This window comes from Anser brachyrhynchus (genome assembly GCF_964034855.1).
Source record: "Anser brachyrhynchus genome assembly, chromosome: 6".
Lineage (NCBI taxonomy): Eukaryota > Metazoa > Chordata > Aves > Anseriformes > Anatidae > Anser > Anser brachyrhynchus.
The window spans coordinates 30,773,235-30,789,956 of NC_137700.1; the positions used below are offsets into that span (position 1 = coordinate 30,773,235).

The 16,722-nt window shown below is 45.2% G+C and overlaps 1 protein-coding gene across 2 annotated transcripts in view; it reads left to right on the forward strand.

Moving 5' to 3' along the window:
• ARMH3 (armadillo like helical domain containing 3) overlaps positions 1-16,722 on the forward strand; it is a 120,850-nt gene that overhangs the window by 97,589 nt on the left and 6,539 nt on the right. For both annotated transcript variants that reach the window (XM_080596808.1, XM_080596809.1), the window contains exon 25: positions 15,395-15,511. In XM_080596808.1, coding sequence (XP_080452934.1) covers positions 15,395-15,511 — 117 coding nt within the window. The remainder of the gene's footprint in view (positions 1-15,394; positions 15,512-16,722) is intronic.

Genomic DNA, 16,722 nt, shown 5'->3' on the forward strand with positions numbered 1-16,722 from the left:
CTAGAAATCTGATACATCTCCCCAAACCTAGGTGCTAGCCTTTGCTCAGCTGTGTCATATAGGTAGCTTGCTGGAGTCAGACATCTGTCTAACTCACATGAAATGCTACCTATTGTTGTCACCCTGTGGTGTCAGTGAAATAGTAATTTTATGTAATGGGACGTAACGCCAAACACGGGTCCAGATGGAGCTTTGCATGATTGCATCTGTCGTTTTTTGTCCATTTCCCTTCTTCTTCAAAAAGGTAGACGAGCTATGCTATTGACTTCTTTTAGGCCATGTTTCGTTTGCATTAACTACTTGTAACATCTTGAAACACCAGGACAGGAGCAATCTTCCAGCTGATAGAAGCAGAAATGGGGATTTCTGAGGGAGCCGAGGTAGTCATGCTGGAACTTTGGTTTCCTGTCTGTCTCTTGTTTTCTGCTTCCAGACTTTTTTGCTAGGAGTTTTTGAAGCAGTAGCTAACGTTTCTGAAAGCCAACGATTTGATGGAAGCATCTCACTACAGACTCTTAATTTTTACTTCAGTTATGAGGATGTGCTTTTCTATTTTAAGTGATGGACCTATTTAATTACGGTACCACCTACAAGCTGCTTTGTAGGTATAGAAAGGAAACTTAGGTCTGTTGCTGAGCTAAAACTCCCCTTTTCAGAAGAATAGAAAGAAAGCTTCTGTAATGCCTCATCTCAGCCTTCTTCGCAGACACCTGAGCGTATGACACACTTTTTGCAGGGGAGAATATTAACATGATGTGAACTTAATTTCTCCAGCTGATGACAGTTTCCCACATCATCCAATTCTTGCTGAGCTTTCTGCTCTCAGTGGTGCCCAGAGGGATCATATACCAGAACTGCTTAAGTCTTAAAAGTGCATCTGTCGTTAGTTAGTATGTCGATGTTTCAGAACTAGGACTCGGTGCTAGGGCTGGGCAGTTAATGTCACAGCAAACCTCTCAGCATAAAGAAGTCGGTCACTGTACTGGGACTGCTGACCAGCCTGTCCCAATTGCTCATCTGAAGGCAGTTGTTTAGTCAAACCAGCAACTCGTGGTCTTGTCTCAGCTGCATTGTTAGCTTGAGGCAAAGCCCGGTCCCTTACCCTCACCTAGAAGCCCTTCCCCTGAATGAAACACGGATGGAGGTAACTGCTCTGCAGGGAGACCTGGACTGAAGCCACCGTGCTTTTCATGTGAGCTCATAACTTGGTATGGCCTTGGCTTACGTATGTCAGGGAGAGCTTTTTCTCTGATGTGTTTGGAAAAGGTCAGGTCAAGGTGCCTGAAGAAAAATGACTGGTTGGTTCGATCCTGAACTTTGTTTTCAAAAAGAAACGATGCAAACATTTCAGAAGTTAAATCTGTTTTTGGGAGTGGGAGGATTTTATTTTGATAGCGTTCCTCTTTAAAAATGAAAGGAAAATCACCCGCCTGTACTCTCACAGAAAGCCTTGCTTTCCAGCTCTCGACAGGGCTGTGGTTTAAAAAGTGAATCCGGACCCAGGAGTGCTCACCTCATGGCCAGTTATCTTACATGGTTGGGCCCAGGTGTGTGCAAACTGCAGATTCTTCTGCTCCCTTCCTTGTTACAGAGATGGGAACAGCTGCTGCAGGAATTGTCTGTGAAGTGTTTAAGATCACACCTATCCTTTGTTACTTGCTGTTGGAAAAAGGTGACCAGACCGTTCTGGTGCTGTGTGCTGCTTCCCGGCAGAGGTTGTAAGGCCTTCTGGGGGAGTGCCGAGTGGCGTTTCAGACCACGGGCTTCTCTTACTCTGTGTAGCTCCTACTGTTTGTTCCCTTTCCTCTGGGTATTGAATTGTTGTTCTGGCAACATTATTTGGCCTGGGTTTTATTCTGCCCTTGTTTCTTCTGTGGGAGGCTGTATGCCCTCACGCTGCTGACAGCACGTGTTTGAGAGGATTCCTTTACATATGCCTCTTTTGAAAAGGAGGGAATCGTAAAATGCCAGCATGTGATGATAGAATATAAAGTAGGTCACTTTATTTTCCTTTTTTCCCTCAGTTCTGCAGCTCTTGTGATCTTTGAGTATCAGACAGTTTTGGAGACTGGGAGAGTTCAGCGGGCTCCTAAAGTCTTGATAGTCATTTTGGGATTGGGCCTTGGCAGACCACTAGAGACATCCTCTTTCTTCTTAGCCTTTGTGTGCCTTGGATACCCTGTTAATTAGTGCCCTTGACATGTTTTAGAGAGATGAGAAGGAAGAACTGTGACAGCTTTCCTAATGCACAACCATCTCGTGCTGCTACGATGCCGCGTCCTGTGCCTGCTACCAGGCCTATCCCCCTGTTCTCCCTGAGTTGATTGTAGCTGGCAGTTGTCATCTAGAAGCAGTAAACCAAGTGAACAGCTCTACTTATTACCATTTATAAAAATGCACCAAACAGAAGCCCTAGGCACAGTCACAAGTCAGTCCTTAAAACAGCATATGGAAGTGAGTATTCCCTGAGTAAGGCCCGCTCAGGCCACGGTAGGTTTACAACAAAGGCCAACACCTTAAAGTACCTGAATTTTTCAACCAGCAAACTTGCTTAGGTTTATTCACACAGATGAAGATGGAGAAGTGCTGGGGTTAAATTTTAGCACTGTTTCAGTGAAACTCCCCCTTGTGAGTGGTTCTCAGAACTGTGAGATCAGGAGCCCATTAAATGCAGAGGTGTGTCCCCCTTCAGCTTCTGTGCCTGGCTTCTCAGCAGGATAAGTGTGGCACCAGAGTGTTCTTTGTTAACCCAACGTGGGAATGGACCCGATGGTTTTTCTCACCTTAGCGGTGTGTTACCGTGTGACCAAATGTGTGCAATCTCAGTTCTTGTAGAGCTTTTCTGCCATGCGAGATGGAGACGCAGAGCAATCTGCTCCAAAGCTTCCACCCAACCTGCCTCCTGGTGATGGTGAATTCCTGAGTGGGCTGCTCAACAAATGTGCCTGGTTAGTTAGGAAAAGTCACACGCTTCTGTGTATTAGTATTAGGTGCTGTTTCTTAAGGAATTTGCTAAGCAAGCATGAAATCCTCTTTAAATATAGTCAAAACTTCAGATGTGAGAATAATATCAAGAGGGCAATGCAGCATCAATTTGGGAGGAGCAGGATTTAATTTTCCCATTAAAACAAAAATAGTCGTGCAAATAAAACTACAAGCTGATGCAGTACAAATTAGTGGTTTTAAAACCTGGCAAAAAAGCAGCTGAGTTATTAATCTCTGAACTGAAGCCCTTAAGTCCTTGTAAGCGAGTGACTTCTGCTCGTCATCTAATCCCTTTGAAACGTGGAAAACAGACCCACAGTTGTTCTCTGCTGTGTAGTAAGAGGAAATTAACCAGTGAGCAAAATAAATTGATTAATTGGCAACAATAAGGAGCTGTGTATGCACTGTATCTAATTGCTTTTTTATATCATCTTCCTCTAACTTTTTGGAAGACACAGGTTTATGGGTTGCATATGCAAAAATATGCTGGAAAAAAAATCACAGGATTTGAGCCTTCAGTTTCAAAGATCATTGCGTGCATTGCGTTATATTGCTTTGGACAGTCTCTAATGGGGACGTTGCTCAGCCAAGCTGAATTTTATGCAGTGGAAATTCAAGCTGAAATTGAACACACCTCAGAATCACGGAGTAAATCAAATCTCATTTCCTCGCTTGCGGAGAACGTGGGCTGTGTGGGCTTTCTTCCTCCTCCTCCTCACCAATTTTTATCCTGCCAGGTCAGAGCTACCTTTTTCCTTGTGAGAAATTCCAAGCGAGTGGCTTCCCTGAGCCTTATTCAAAAACCCATCAGAGCTAATAGCTTTGAAAACGTTTGATGTCCAAGAGGCTCTTGGGAGTACTAAATCCTCACACAGGGGTTTTTAGGCTGTAGAACAATGGTGTCCTCCAAGCACTGCAGAAATTACCGTGGAGATATTTCCCTTATAGATCCTATAGGAACTTATCCAGGAATACAGTAAAAGAAATTTAGAGAGAAAGTGGAAGTCTTGGTGATCAACTCCTTGCCCCCACGAGAGAATAGCATTACTTTTGGCTAAGCCTTCTGTAGTGCTGTACAAATACATCCCATCCCTACAGCCGGCACGTTCAGTTGAGAGCAGTGACAGCCAGGGGTACGTGCTTTTTGATTCAGAGGGCAGGCATTGTGGACAGGTAGTTCTTCAGCTTGCTGCTCTGCGTACCAATTAGCTCAGCTTGAGGATTCAACAGCAAAAGGTGCTTTGGAAAAGAAGCCTAAGTTTTGTTCTCCTCATTCTTTGGAGAGAGTGGGTTCAGTGCCAGCACAAGTCACCTTTCCCATATACATCAATGACGGGCGTACAGCCAACACAATAATCTTATCTGGTCTGTTAGCAATAAACCTCCCCTTTTGTCTCACGTCCTTTCTGTCCATGCAGCATCTAAACCTCTGTGGAGATAGCACGGTCACTCTCGTAGAGGTAAGAGGCGTCTTTTCAGCCTCTTGTCAGCCAAACGTTCTCAAAGGATATGTCCTCTGTGGTGTTTTGGGGCGCTTGCTGGGAGTCTCTGAATTGCGAGAAAGCTGGTGAATTAGTAGGTTTGATTTAAAGAACAAATGTTGTAGGGATAAACGCTAAGTTCACAGGCACGCAAGCCCTTTTTGTCCTCCAAATATCTTTGGATTGCAAGATGCCGCTTTACTGTGGCAGGAATCCTTTTTGAGAGACATAGCTATTATCTTGGGCCCTGATTGCTTCTGCTAGGTATAAGGAGAAATGGCTAGAAATAACAGGGAGTCAGCAACTTTGGGTGCCTTTGTGTTTATTTCAAAGAGTGCACACAGGCTTCTTTCCCTGAGAAGGACAGTAAGAAGCAGCAGACGTTTTATTTTTGAGAAACCTCAGACCTATTTTCTATGTATGGTCCATGCCCAAGTCTCTGCTCCCCCTCAGATTCATCTTGCTAACTGCTATCTTCCATATCTCCATTTCAGTCAGGAAGAATCTCAGCCCACTAAGTTTAGCATCTTAAATGCCTTGCAAGTGATGGTCTTGGGTAGTGACCTCTGTATTTCCAGCTGTCTCACTAACCATTCAAATGCTCCTTCCAAATTAATTTAGCAATCAACTTTAAGCAGCTCTGTGATTCTTCTGTTATTATTTTTTTTATAGGCAAAAGACCTTTTCTATGGTGGCCATGAATGCTTCCAAGCATAAACAAGCTCATTCCGTTTCAGCTCTGGTCATTGCCCAGATGGAGTTTAAAATGAATGGCCCATTCCAGCAGCACAAAAGGGGATAATTTAGCAAATTAAAACGTCAACAAGCTTTTCTCTTCCAGCATGTCATATCAGAAATTATTTGGTTCTCTTATTTCTGTCGTCATCAGAAACTTTTCCCTTCCTTTTCTCCCAGCTGTGCAATACAGATTAGAGTAGGAACCAAGAGTGTGTCTGGGATTGAGGAGTCGCTTGATCGGGACAGACTTGAGCCTGTCTCCTTTGTAGGAATCTCGTGGCTGTCATAATTCTTATAAACTTAACTTGCACAGCTGCAATTTCTAGGGGATAGTCAAGAGGTCTGTTCTTCCCTGCCTCCTCAGTTACTTCTGATGTCAGCATTGTACCTGGTCATTTAGCACTCTCAGTATTTGTATACTCAATGAAGACGCTTCTGAGCTGCACATCAGAATGCCTTAACTCTGAAATAAGTGCCTTTGAAGGAAGAACTGTAGACTCTGTAGTGCAGTTTAGGTAGCCTGCACTTAAACTGTCTTAAACCAATTTTGGAATTGCAGCCTTAGAGCACACGTTTTGCAACTGAAGTTCCCTTTTTACTACAGGATTTTCTGTTTATAAGGATCATCTGGCAGCTTATAGCTGTCTGTTCCAACTCCAGATTTGCAAAAGCTTTAATAGCTAAAACTTTCCTACGGGTTGAGTTGCGCACAAACTTCCAGGCACTGCCCACCTTTCCTTATTAGCTAGCTCCCCTAGCACACTGCTACTACAGCTTTTGTCCCTAGAGGCAAAGCAGCTATTTGCAGCTAACCAATTGACTGTAGTTCTCCCGTTTCTTTTGGGGAATATCTTTAGAAAGAATTTTTGCAGATTGAATTTATAAGGCTCTTAGAGCCTTTAAGCTGTAGGAAAGTCTGCTAGATATTGCCATACAGGAAGGGACTCTGGGAATCACTGGGATAAGTCTGAAAATGTTGGCTCAAGGCTCAACAGTCGTCAGAAAGGCAAACAGAGGATTAGAAGTTATTAGAGAAAGAACAAAACTAAAGCAGGAGTACTGTGTTGTCACTGTATAAGCCTGATAACCCATGTTTTAAACGTTGTATATTGATTCAAGCACCCTTATTTCAGGAAAAAAATATTGTAGAACTGCAAATTAGTACAAATAATCAAAGAGTTACTTGCTCACCTGATTTCTTGGCTCTCCAGACTTCTAGCTTGCATTTAAAAGTTCTGGTTTTCCCTGTCTTAATGGACTTGAGTTCATTTTCCTTTTATGGTCAGTTAAGCAGGTGAGTTCTATTTTTCTTCTTCCTTGACATTCTCACTGCATCTCCTCAGGCCACTGAATCATTGCGTTTTTATCACTTTCATTGTGCAGTTAATAGCTAGCCTTCTGTTGCCGCTAATTGCTTAAATTTAAGCAGGAGCTGTGGAACAGATCTTTCTGAGCTCTGCCCCTCCAAATACCTACCTTCCTGCCCTAGTCCTAGCAGAGTTTTTCTCTGGAATGTCCTTACGTTGTTCTTAGTCACCTAGTTGCTTTAAATATACAGCATCCGCTTGTTTTATGGCTTTTTTTTTTTACCGTATTGCTTTTAAACTTTGCTGCTTCCATTAAGTTTATTCATGTTGCACAAAGTGTGCAAGATTCAGATCATTTAAAAGATAAAAGCCACGAGCTAGGTTAGCATCTACTTTTTCTCAGCAAGTGTCAGACCCTGGGCTATGCTAGTAGCATTCATAGAGATTTCTCTCTCTTGTTACTCTAAGAAGCAGAAAAAAATAAGTGTGGCAAGCTCCATAACTTTTTGGAGTGTCTGTGTTCTCCTTTCATCCATCTTGATCTTCAAGTCAGGCTCCTGTTGAACTTTTTTTCTAAGTCAGTCTGTAATCAGTATATCCTGTAGAAGTCAGTGGTGGCTGCATGAGGAGCACAAGCTCTCTTGCATCCTTTTCTGATTCTTGTGAACCTGGAGCAGGTGACATAGTTCCAGAAACCTCCCACGATTGTAGATGTTTGATTAGACCATAACCAGAATAAGCCTCCCACTTGTTTACCCTTGAGCACAAGTAGATGCACAAGTAGATTTTGGTTTCCTTCAAACTGGAGCAGTCCACTTGCTTTTGTCTCTTGAATGGCAAGGGTGTTTTTGGAATACCCTGTCCTAATCAGTTCTCTAGAAAGCCTTATTTCTGAGACAGTTGTCTTCAGGGAAATCTTAATTTCTTTATTAAGAACTAGTTTCCTCATCTTCTTCTTTGTCTGGTGTACACCACGTATGCTGTTAGCACTTAACTGAAGCAATCTGAACCCAAAGTTGTGTATTTTGGTTTCAAAATTTGCCAGGATGCTTTCTGCCTGCTGTCCCTAGAAATATGTATATTTTTTTCTGACTTTTTCTTAAAATCATCAGCTGCTGTTTTTTAGGTTCTTGTAGCTGTCTTCGATTTCTGTAACAGCTTCGTGTGTCCTAGCTTCTCAGTTCAGCTGGAGCAGCAGCTCACAACTTCCATCCTTAGAAACAGTTTTAAACTTTTATCTTGTTTTGGGCACCAGGGTTACTGATCTTATTTGGTCAGTTACCTGCTGTGCTGGAGAGCTGCTGCTGACTGTTTTCTCTCTGTGTTCAGGGAGACAAGATCCTCCTCTAAAGGGAGGGTTGCACCAACAAATGTACACAAATCAGAGCATTCATTTGCAGCATGCTGGCTAGCCAGTTTGGCTGAACAGGTAGCATGCACAGTGAGTGTAAGGATGCTCTTCTTCTTGTCCGATGTGCTGGTGACAGCAGTTGATTTATTGCTGTGCTAGAATGCAGCTGCTAGATAAAAGCTTCCCTTGGAACAGCCCATCACATTTCAGCACTTAAGTTAATTGTAAGCACAATGGGGAAATAAAAAAATTAACGGTCCGGTCCGTAGCTATCTGCAGTGCATTTCGAGCCTTGGCAGAACGGCAAGTGCTCTTACATACCTAGCAGTGAGAAATGTTTTCATAAATGCCACCAGCTGGAGATAAGGGTTCACAACTCCAAAATGGGCTGTAACTCCAAAATAGCAAATCTATCTATCTCGGGGTTTTATGCTCCTGCCATCGTCCTGTCTGCTGCCTGCCTTCCTCACAAAATTTCTAACAACAGGCAAGCTTAGTGGACCTCTTCCAGTTCCTGGCAGATCTCACCATCTAGGTCTAGAAGCCTGCTCTGAAGGGTGTCTATTTTATTAATGGATAACTTTTAATGTAATTACGTTCATGATCTCTAACTTTTTTCCCTGTGTGAGCTTTGGAAATGTCAGCATTGTATGTGGATGTTCATTCATGTACAAGAGCTTGGCGTGGGGACTTCATTGCACATTTACAGCTTCCTCTTGGTGGAGCTAGGTAATGCTTTGGCTTTGGTATCCGTGAGGTCAGATCCTCCATAGATTGTTGTCTGACACTGTTTAACAGCGGGAGAAAACCCACTGATCCAACCAGTCTGGAAATCACACAGCATTCAGAAATATCCCCATAGAGCTGAACACCTTTAGCCTTCTAATAGATTGTGATTTGAAGACATTTCTGGAGTAAATAACTCTTGTCCAAAAACAGGATGTAATTTCTGCTAGCAGAGCTCAAAGAATGGCAGCCGTTTCTGGGAGAGCCTTACTGATCCTTAGAAGAGGATATATGTAACGGATATAATAAGGATATTTTATATATATATATATATATAGGCAGTCCTATAACGTGACCAGACCTCTTGTGTCGTACTGCTCAGCATTGCTGATGTGTCCTGCATCAGTGCAGTTCTGGTTCATACCTCGGAGGGGAGGTTTGCCCGTAGTTACTATCACTTAATCTTTTGGGTTAGTTGGATTTTTTTGATTTTTTTTTTAACTGTTGGAAAAGCCCTCCTTCCAGGAGTTTTTCCTGCCCTCAGGTTAGACAGGCTGCTTCTTCCTCCTGAGAGTGACAGTTGTGTGAGCCGGTGGGGGCTGTGTTGGCTGTACGCTCTCAGCCAGCAGCAGGAGGTGGCTGTGGGTCCTTCACTTGCATGTAGTACAGGCAGCAGGTGCTTGATGTAGGGGATCTGGGGCACTGGAGCAGGAATGGCAGCAGGTTGCGTATCTTGCACATGTAGCATGCCTATATATACTTGCATCTCATGCCCAGATCTTTGTCCTTCCCCCTGTGCTCACCAGATCTACTCTGTATCCTCTGGGTCTGTGGATGTGTGCTGTGTAGGGCATACCAGAGGTATCTGAATTGTTACTGTCATAGCATCCTCCTCCTCCTCTTCCTCCTAGCGTTTGTGAATGTGGAATTATTACCCATGGCTTGATCAGCTTGGGGGCGAAGGGTGGTGCTGAAGCACCAGCACTGCGTTTAGCTCCAGGACAGCTGCAAAGGTAAGGTAGTGCTGGGTCAGACCAAAGCCCTGTGCTGCTGCGTGTCCCACGATGGGCACTGGGAGCTGCTTCCAGCGCACCTGTGTGCATCCTCTCTGAGCCTGGCTCCTGCAGACGGTGCAGGAGGAAGAGGAGACGGAGATAATTGTGGCAGGGGTCTGGGCAGAGTCTGGTGGGAAACGCGGCAGCTGTGTGTGTGTGTGTTTTTACTTAACTTCTAATTATTTAGTTATGTGCTTTGTCTTTGGCGCTTCTGGGGATTAATTCCAGCAGAGATTCCAGCCTGCATCAGCAACTTTTCAGTTGCTCTGTGAGAAGTGTGATGCCATTTGGAACAAAAAAAAAATGATTTTCCATATTAATTAGAAGATACTACTGTAAAATTTATGTCAATTATCTGGCACTTTATTATGGAGAGGCAATAGCCTCTTTGTAGTCCAGGTGGCAGCAGCCGTTTCATTACAGTGAGAAATGTTGCTATGCGGTTGAATTCACTAGGAAAAACACTCAGGGACCATGAGCTGCTTGTGCAGATTAGTGTGGGGGGGAAGATTTATACTAAACCTGGGGTAAGCAATCCACTTTGAGGACTCTAGCATAAAATACACATTCCTATTCCTTTTTCCTGGAAAAGGAGAACCCTAATGTCTCTTTCTTACAGCCTCCTTCCTGCGAGCTGAAGGGACAAACTGCTGGGTTTGCTCATGGTATTTTTGGTCTTTGCCTGAGTTTTGGAGGTGGGATTGCCGTAATTCCCTCAGGTGGTGGAGTGCCCAGAACATCCTAGAGAAGACAGGAGGCACGTGTGTGTGTCCCCATACTGTGTCCATGCAGTAGCATTGGGATTGCCAGCACGTATCCATCCCATAGACTGGTTGCTCCATCCTCCAGCATGGGACAGCTGGGACACACACCCGGCTTCTCCGTCCTGTGAGGACTTGCTAGCCTGACCTGGAGAGCCCCCCCCAAGCCCCATCCTTGTAAGCCACAAGGCTTTGAGCATGGATATGGGGGGAGAATGTTTTAACCTGGGGATTTTTTTGGCCTTTTGCTTAACGCAAGATCAGTCGGTTGGTTCTCTTCCAGCTGCTTTTGTGCCATGGGAGCTAATGACCATCCTGCAGGCTGGAGAGGCTCTAGCGAGGTGCTGGCACTGCTGACTGATTGCATTCTTATCCTCTCCTGCTCTGATTAGCAAGACTGTGCAGACACCTTGCTTTCTTCTTGCTTCTGGTTTTCCTGTTTTTCTCTCATTACTTGTGCACGCTTCCCAGAACCAACACGCTGCCAGGTTTGTTGCTGGGCGCCACAAATTGGTGGCGTTCTCTGATGTGATATTGTAAAGTCAGTAGAGCTGTGGGTGAGGAAAGATTCTGCAGGTTAAAAAGTTACTGATTAGTGAAGTGTGCTGTGCCTGCTAGAGAGATGGGCCCCAATTCTGTGTGCTGCCCGTTAGAGAGAACTGCCCTAGCAGTGGAAGCTCTGGCTTTGCTGCTAACTGGGGCTGCGTTCTCCTGGTCAGGTACTGCTGTGCACCATCCTGTGCTTTCCCCTAGAAAAGGCCATTCCAGGTCTGGTCTCTTCTGGGGTGGTGCAGCAGGTCAGCTCTTGTTGAGCATCAGTCAGAGAACCAGCCCTGGTGCAGTAAGGAAGCGGTCTGTGCGTAGGTAATGGTACAGCAAAGCACTGTCTGTTTTGAAAATGGAAAATTTCAGGGCTGGGGCAAATGGGTTCCAGTGCTCATGGCTAAGATGCACTGATTCTTCAGGGGCTGTCCATCTAGATTGCAAGGAAGCAGTATGCTGGTGGATGCAGCAAAGTAAGGAGCCAACAACTCTGTGAAATAAATCATCCTGTTCCTGTGGGTGCAGCCATATGGCATGGGCGGGATCCTGCAGACAGCTGAGCCCTGTATCACCCCCTCCAATGGAAGCCAGCCCCAGGATTCCTGCTGTGTTACCCGGGGGGGTGCCTCTTGTTACAGGTTGGCTGTGACAGTCGCTGGGAAGAGGAGTGACGGGACGTGGCAGGTACAGATGCAGGAGGATGCTGAAATCCTCTGAGTGCTGCAGAAGGCGCTGCCTGTTCAGAGCAGCTCCTGCAAGGCAGGGTTTGGGGGCACATACACATACGTGGGGGCCTGAATCGCTAGCTTTTGTCTGGCACTTCTGTAAAGCAGTTAGTGAGGGAGTTGTGGGGCACTGGGTTAATTTGATGGCAAATTATCTTTAAATTACAGTGGTGCAGCTCCACTGACTTCTGGTTTGTTGCATTGGAGTAAATGAGAGAACGTAGCCTCTGGGGCTGATACAGGTAGCTGCAGGAAAAGAATTCAGCAGCCTTCATTTATCTTGCATTGCACCGTATCCGAGTTGCTCACTTCTGTCATAATGCTTTTTTGTAGGCTATCTTAGAGGGATCAGTCTTAAAAGAAGATTTAGCTTGTGACTCTGCTTATTTTTTTTCCTTTGTAAAGATGCAGTAAAGCATTTAAAAATAATAATAAAAAAAATTGCCCTGCATTTTCATCCTTGCTATCTGAGGGATGTCATGTCTTATCTTCCCCTGTTACTTGTTAAGAAGCTCCTTAGCGACTTCCTAAGAAGTCATCTACGGTCCATTTTCCTTTCTACTTCCCTGACACTTGAGGTGGTCTCTCAGCTGCTTGTGAGATTTTAAAACTGGATGTCCATTTAAGATCCACCTGGAAGAGGCCAGCTAAAAGTCACTCACTTCTTGGATTCTTTGTACTTCACTATCTTGGGAATGATGTCTGGTCTTCCATGGAGGCCTCTGGGGAAAGCAACTTGGACAGGATCTGGAAAAAGGAATGCTTCAGTCTCAGAGTTAAATTCTCCCAGGTCTTTTTTATCTGACAGATAAAGCTCTTGTGCATTTAATGTACAAGAGCATCCTTGCAGTAGTTTTCCTGAGCAGAAGTCAAAGAAGGTGTAAAAAGGGCAAAGGATGAGAATATTGTGTTACACAGAGGATGTGCGTATTTGTCATCTGGATAGAAAGCTGATGCCTTTCAAACCTTCATGTTAGATGCTTTTAATACCTTCTGCTGCTCTTTAACCTCCCCTCTGTCTCGCAGCTGCATCTTAAAGAGCAGATGAAATTGTCTCAAGGATGGCAGGTCCTAATCTCAGTAACAGTTCCTATCCATTATGGAATATGAAGTGAAATGATCTGTGAGTGGGTTTATCTCAGATCCCACGTAGCATTTTTTTTCAGCAGCAGCTAGAAAGGGAAATTATTAGGCAGTGAAGAAAAGCTGTTTATTTTTAACTCACCCTTTCTTTTTAAGTTTTATTTCATAATTAAAAGAGATAAGGAGTGGAAGCCTATGAATATACACAGCTAAAGGGATAAGCTGATCTCAGGTTTACAGAGATCACGATAAGGAGTGGGTAGCACAGCAGGGACTTTGGGGCTCCTTTCCCCGTCCTTCTCCTAGAGCATCAAACGGGGCTGTTAGCTGCCTCTCGGAGGTGGCACAGGAGGGCTGGTTTACAGGGTGCTGCCTACAGAGCTCACCACTGCCCTCAGGGTTTACTACTGCTCACCAGGGTTTGAGGAGGTCCCTGCTGAGTGTCTGAAGAGAACTACAGAGAGCTAGCAAAGAGGAAAGCAGTTGCTTTGTGGAGAAGCACGTACATCCGTTGTCTGGGCATGCTGTGTGATGCTGCACGTAGGGGCACGGGGAGCACAGGGTGTGTGTTGGTTGGGGACACATGCAGAGCTGGGGATAGCTAGGGTAAAAGCCCTGAATTACTGCTGGAGAAGCCTGTTGTACTCCTCGCCTTTAAACAGGGTTTCTCCCCTGCATTTTACTAATTTTGGTCCATTTGGCTCCCTTGGATTGACAGGAGGACAGCCCTCTGACCCACGCAAGCTGCCAGAAGGTGTGTTGTGCTATCAGTCTCCATCTCCAGTGGATAGTTGCACCCCAGAGTAAATTATTCCTGTACCCAGCCTTCTTTCTTCCATCGTTGCTCTTGGCTCTGCGCTGCTTCTCACAAGTTCTGCAGGCAGGAATAAGAGGGCCAGGCTGAATTTGGAGATGGCTGTTACTGCAGGGAGTTATTCCTCTCTGCCAGTGGAGCTGACAAACAGAATTAGGAAATGAGTCCTCCCGGAGAGGAGGCTGCGTGCTCTTGCAGCAGCAGGACACTGACAGGCTGTTCTCAAATAACCTTGCAAAATACTGATTCCTATCCCTAGCTTGCCTCTGCAATGCCGGGGGACGGTTGATCTGCACAAAGAGGCTGCCATGGGACCATCTCGCCAGGGAACCACTTCTGGGCCCCTTTTTTATGCCCACTCCTCGTTTGGGTGATGCCCTTGGTTTTCTGCCTTAGTGGGACCCTGACACTAGCCTGCTTGAAGGTGTTTGCATGAGTGTCCATTTGTGTACAACTGCTACATGCAAAGTTTTGGGGAAATAAAACATGGAAAAGCATTTGAAGGGATTCTAAGCAAGCCTAGGATTCCTAGAGTAAGAGATGGAAGGACACCTTTCAGTCCTGTAAAGGGCAGGAGCTGCCAGCTGCCTAAAAAGACAATTGAGGGTAGTGTTTATATCGTTGGGAGGACAAGAGGAGAAGATAGAGTTCCTTATTGCCGTGGTCACTGTTTGCTGTCTTGCATCCTCTGCAATGCTTTTCTTAGGATCTCTCCTGAGTCATGGATGCTTTGGGACAGGGACTCTTCTTTTGCACCTTATGCCCTGTGTTGTGCTCCTGGCTGAGGCTTTTCGTGAGTGTAAGCTACTGCAATGCGAACTTCCGACGTTGTTATTCTTCCTGTGCTTCTGTTTAGCTCTGAGATCAAGTGGTAAGAGCCTAGGAAAGAGGTTCATGTGTTTAAGAGAATTGTTTCAAGCATATGTTTTGCCCAGGAGTACCGAGCTATATGGTTCCTGGTAGGGAGATTATTGTCACTTACCATCTTACAAATGCTTTGAGGAATGAATTTGTCCATGCAGTGCTCTGAAGCTATAAAGCAGTGTGGGAGTCCCTCTTGGTGCTCCCTAGTTAGGAAAATGAATAGTTCAATAGGACAGAGACACGTAACTGTGAATTTACAGGTAGAGCCCAGTGCTGGGAGCAGAGTAAGGCGTTAATGTGAACTGGAGTGCTTTGGTTGCAGCAAAGCCAGGCAATAAGAAAGCATCTCCTGGGCAGGGAGACCTGGATTTGTGTCTCTACTTATTTCTAACGCCAGAGCCTGTAACAGGCTTGGTCTTACCTTAGTGTCTATCAGAAGTTTGTTCCCTTTAGGAGAGAAGTGCAGTGCTCTGTGTGGAGGCTGACCTGAGCAGCTGTAGAAGCTGACATTTAAGCAGGTTGTGAATTGTAATTAGTTAAGCCAGGAGGGTGGTGTGCTGGCAAAATTAGCGTTGTTGTGACCTAGGGGTCAGGCAAACCTATGTTTATATAGTGCCTACTGTGTTACGTTTGGGTGTATGCACGGTAGTTAGCTGCTTGATTTAATGAGGTCATGTCAACCTCTCCTGCTGACGTAATTGTGTTTGGGAAACTGCTGTTGTCGTAGTTATGGGCTCATCCACTGTTATGAATGGAGAAATTCTGTAAATTTCAGGACTGTTCCTTACTGGCATTAGGAATGTTTTCATGCCCACCTCCATGTTGTTATTGATGTACCAAACATTGGCTGTTAAAGCCGCGCATGTTACAAAAACAGGTGCCAGAGCTGTGCTCTGTCACAGCCTTGTTCCTCCAATGCTAAGGCGTCTGTGGATGCTGACTCCTCTTCTGTCTTTGGCAGGTTTTGGAAGTGGTACGCTCCAACTATGACACGCTGACCCTGAAACTGCAGGATGGGCTGGATCAGTACGAGCGCTACTCGGAGCAGCATAAGGAGGCTGCCTTCTTCAAAGAGCTGGTAAGCTGCCTTGACTCTGCAGAATCAACAGCCCTGTTCCAAAGCTTTTGTGTATGGCCTCGGCAGTGGCATTCGGAGTATAGCTGAGCAGCGTAGTTACTCCACTGGACTGCCTCCAAAGATGGGGCAGGAATAGAACCTGAACAGATGCCGCATGTCTCGTCTGGTCTGAAACCTCCCTGGAGCTTCCTGCCCTGCAGTGTATGGCTGGGGAGGAACCGCCAGACTGCTCAGGCCAGTAAATAGTCTCTGTCCCTTCCTTCTGCTGTGCTTTGTGGTGGTAAGTGTGCATGGTGGAAAAGCTGATTGCTCCCACCTTGGGTTTATCACACAGAGCAAATTGGTCTTTTCACTGTTGTTAGCCCACAAACTATGGGGCTGAGATGCTGGTCAGACACCTGCCTGCACATTGCTTTCCTCCATCACTCAGAAAATAGGGTTCCCAGGCAAAGAAAGCGAAGGCATTCTCTAGAAATGTCCCCTTCTGCCAGAGGAGAGGACTAATGGTAGGAAGAAACTCAAAAAAATAATGCAGCAAAGACAAAACTATGACCATATAGTGTGGGTTGGTAGTTGTATTCTTCTGCAAACCAGTTTGCTCACCCTGCTCCAGAGAGCTGCATTATAGCTCTTGGGTCATGGCAATTTCTTGTCCAACGGCTGCATCACCAGGGAGACAGGGTTTTTGTAGTGGATGGTATCTCGGAGGAGAGCCTGCTTTTTCCTTGCTGTTGAATCAACCTCGGTGTTCAACAAAAGGAGAGACCTCTGACTGGCAGCTTTTTTTTTACCAGTTTGAGAACCGATTCTCTCTTCCAGCTCTGTCCTTGCTGATTGATGAGTAACTGATGCCTGCCCACTCCATCACGAGCCTGCATGAGTTTGGGAAGGTTACGCCTCCTTCTGTCTACTCTGCTCTGGAGCAGGCATGCCTGAATTGCTTTTGATTCCTTCCACAGCATACTTTTTAACCTTTTAATGTTTTTTAGGTCATTGCAGTGCTACCATTGGGTAGGATATGGGCAAAAATCATTTCTGACCACTTCTTGTCTTTCTTTGCTCCTTTGTGCCTGTTCTTGTCTCCTGCCCTGCTATTTGATAATGTATCTGGAATACACGCAAAGAAATTTGACGATAGCCTCACTGTGACACAGGCTTCTTCCACTATTGTAGTCTGGAAATAAGGCACATTCGTGTTTCTGTTGTCAGCT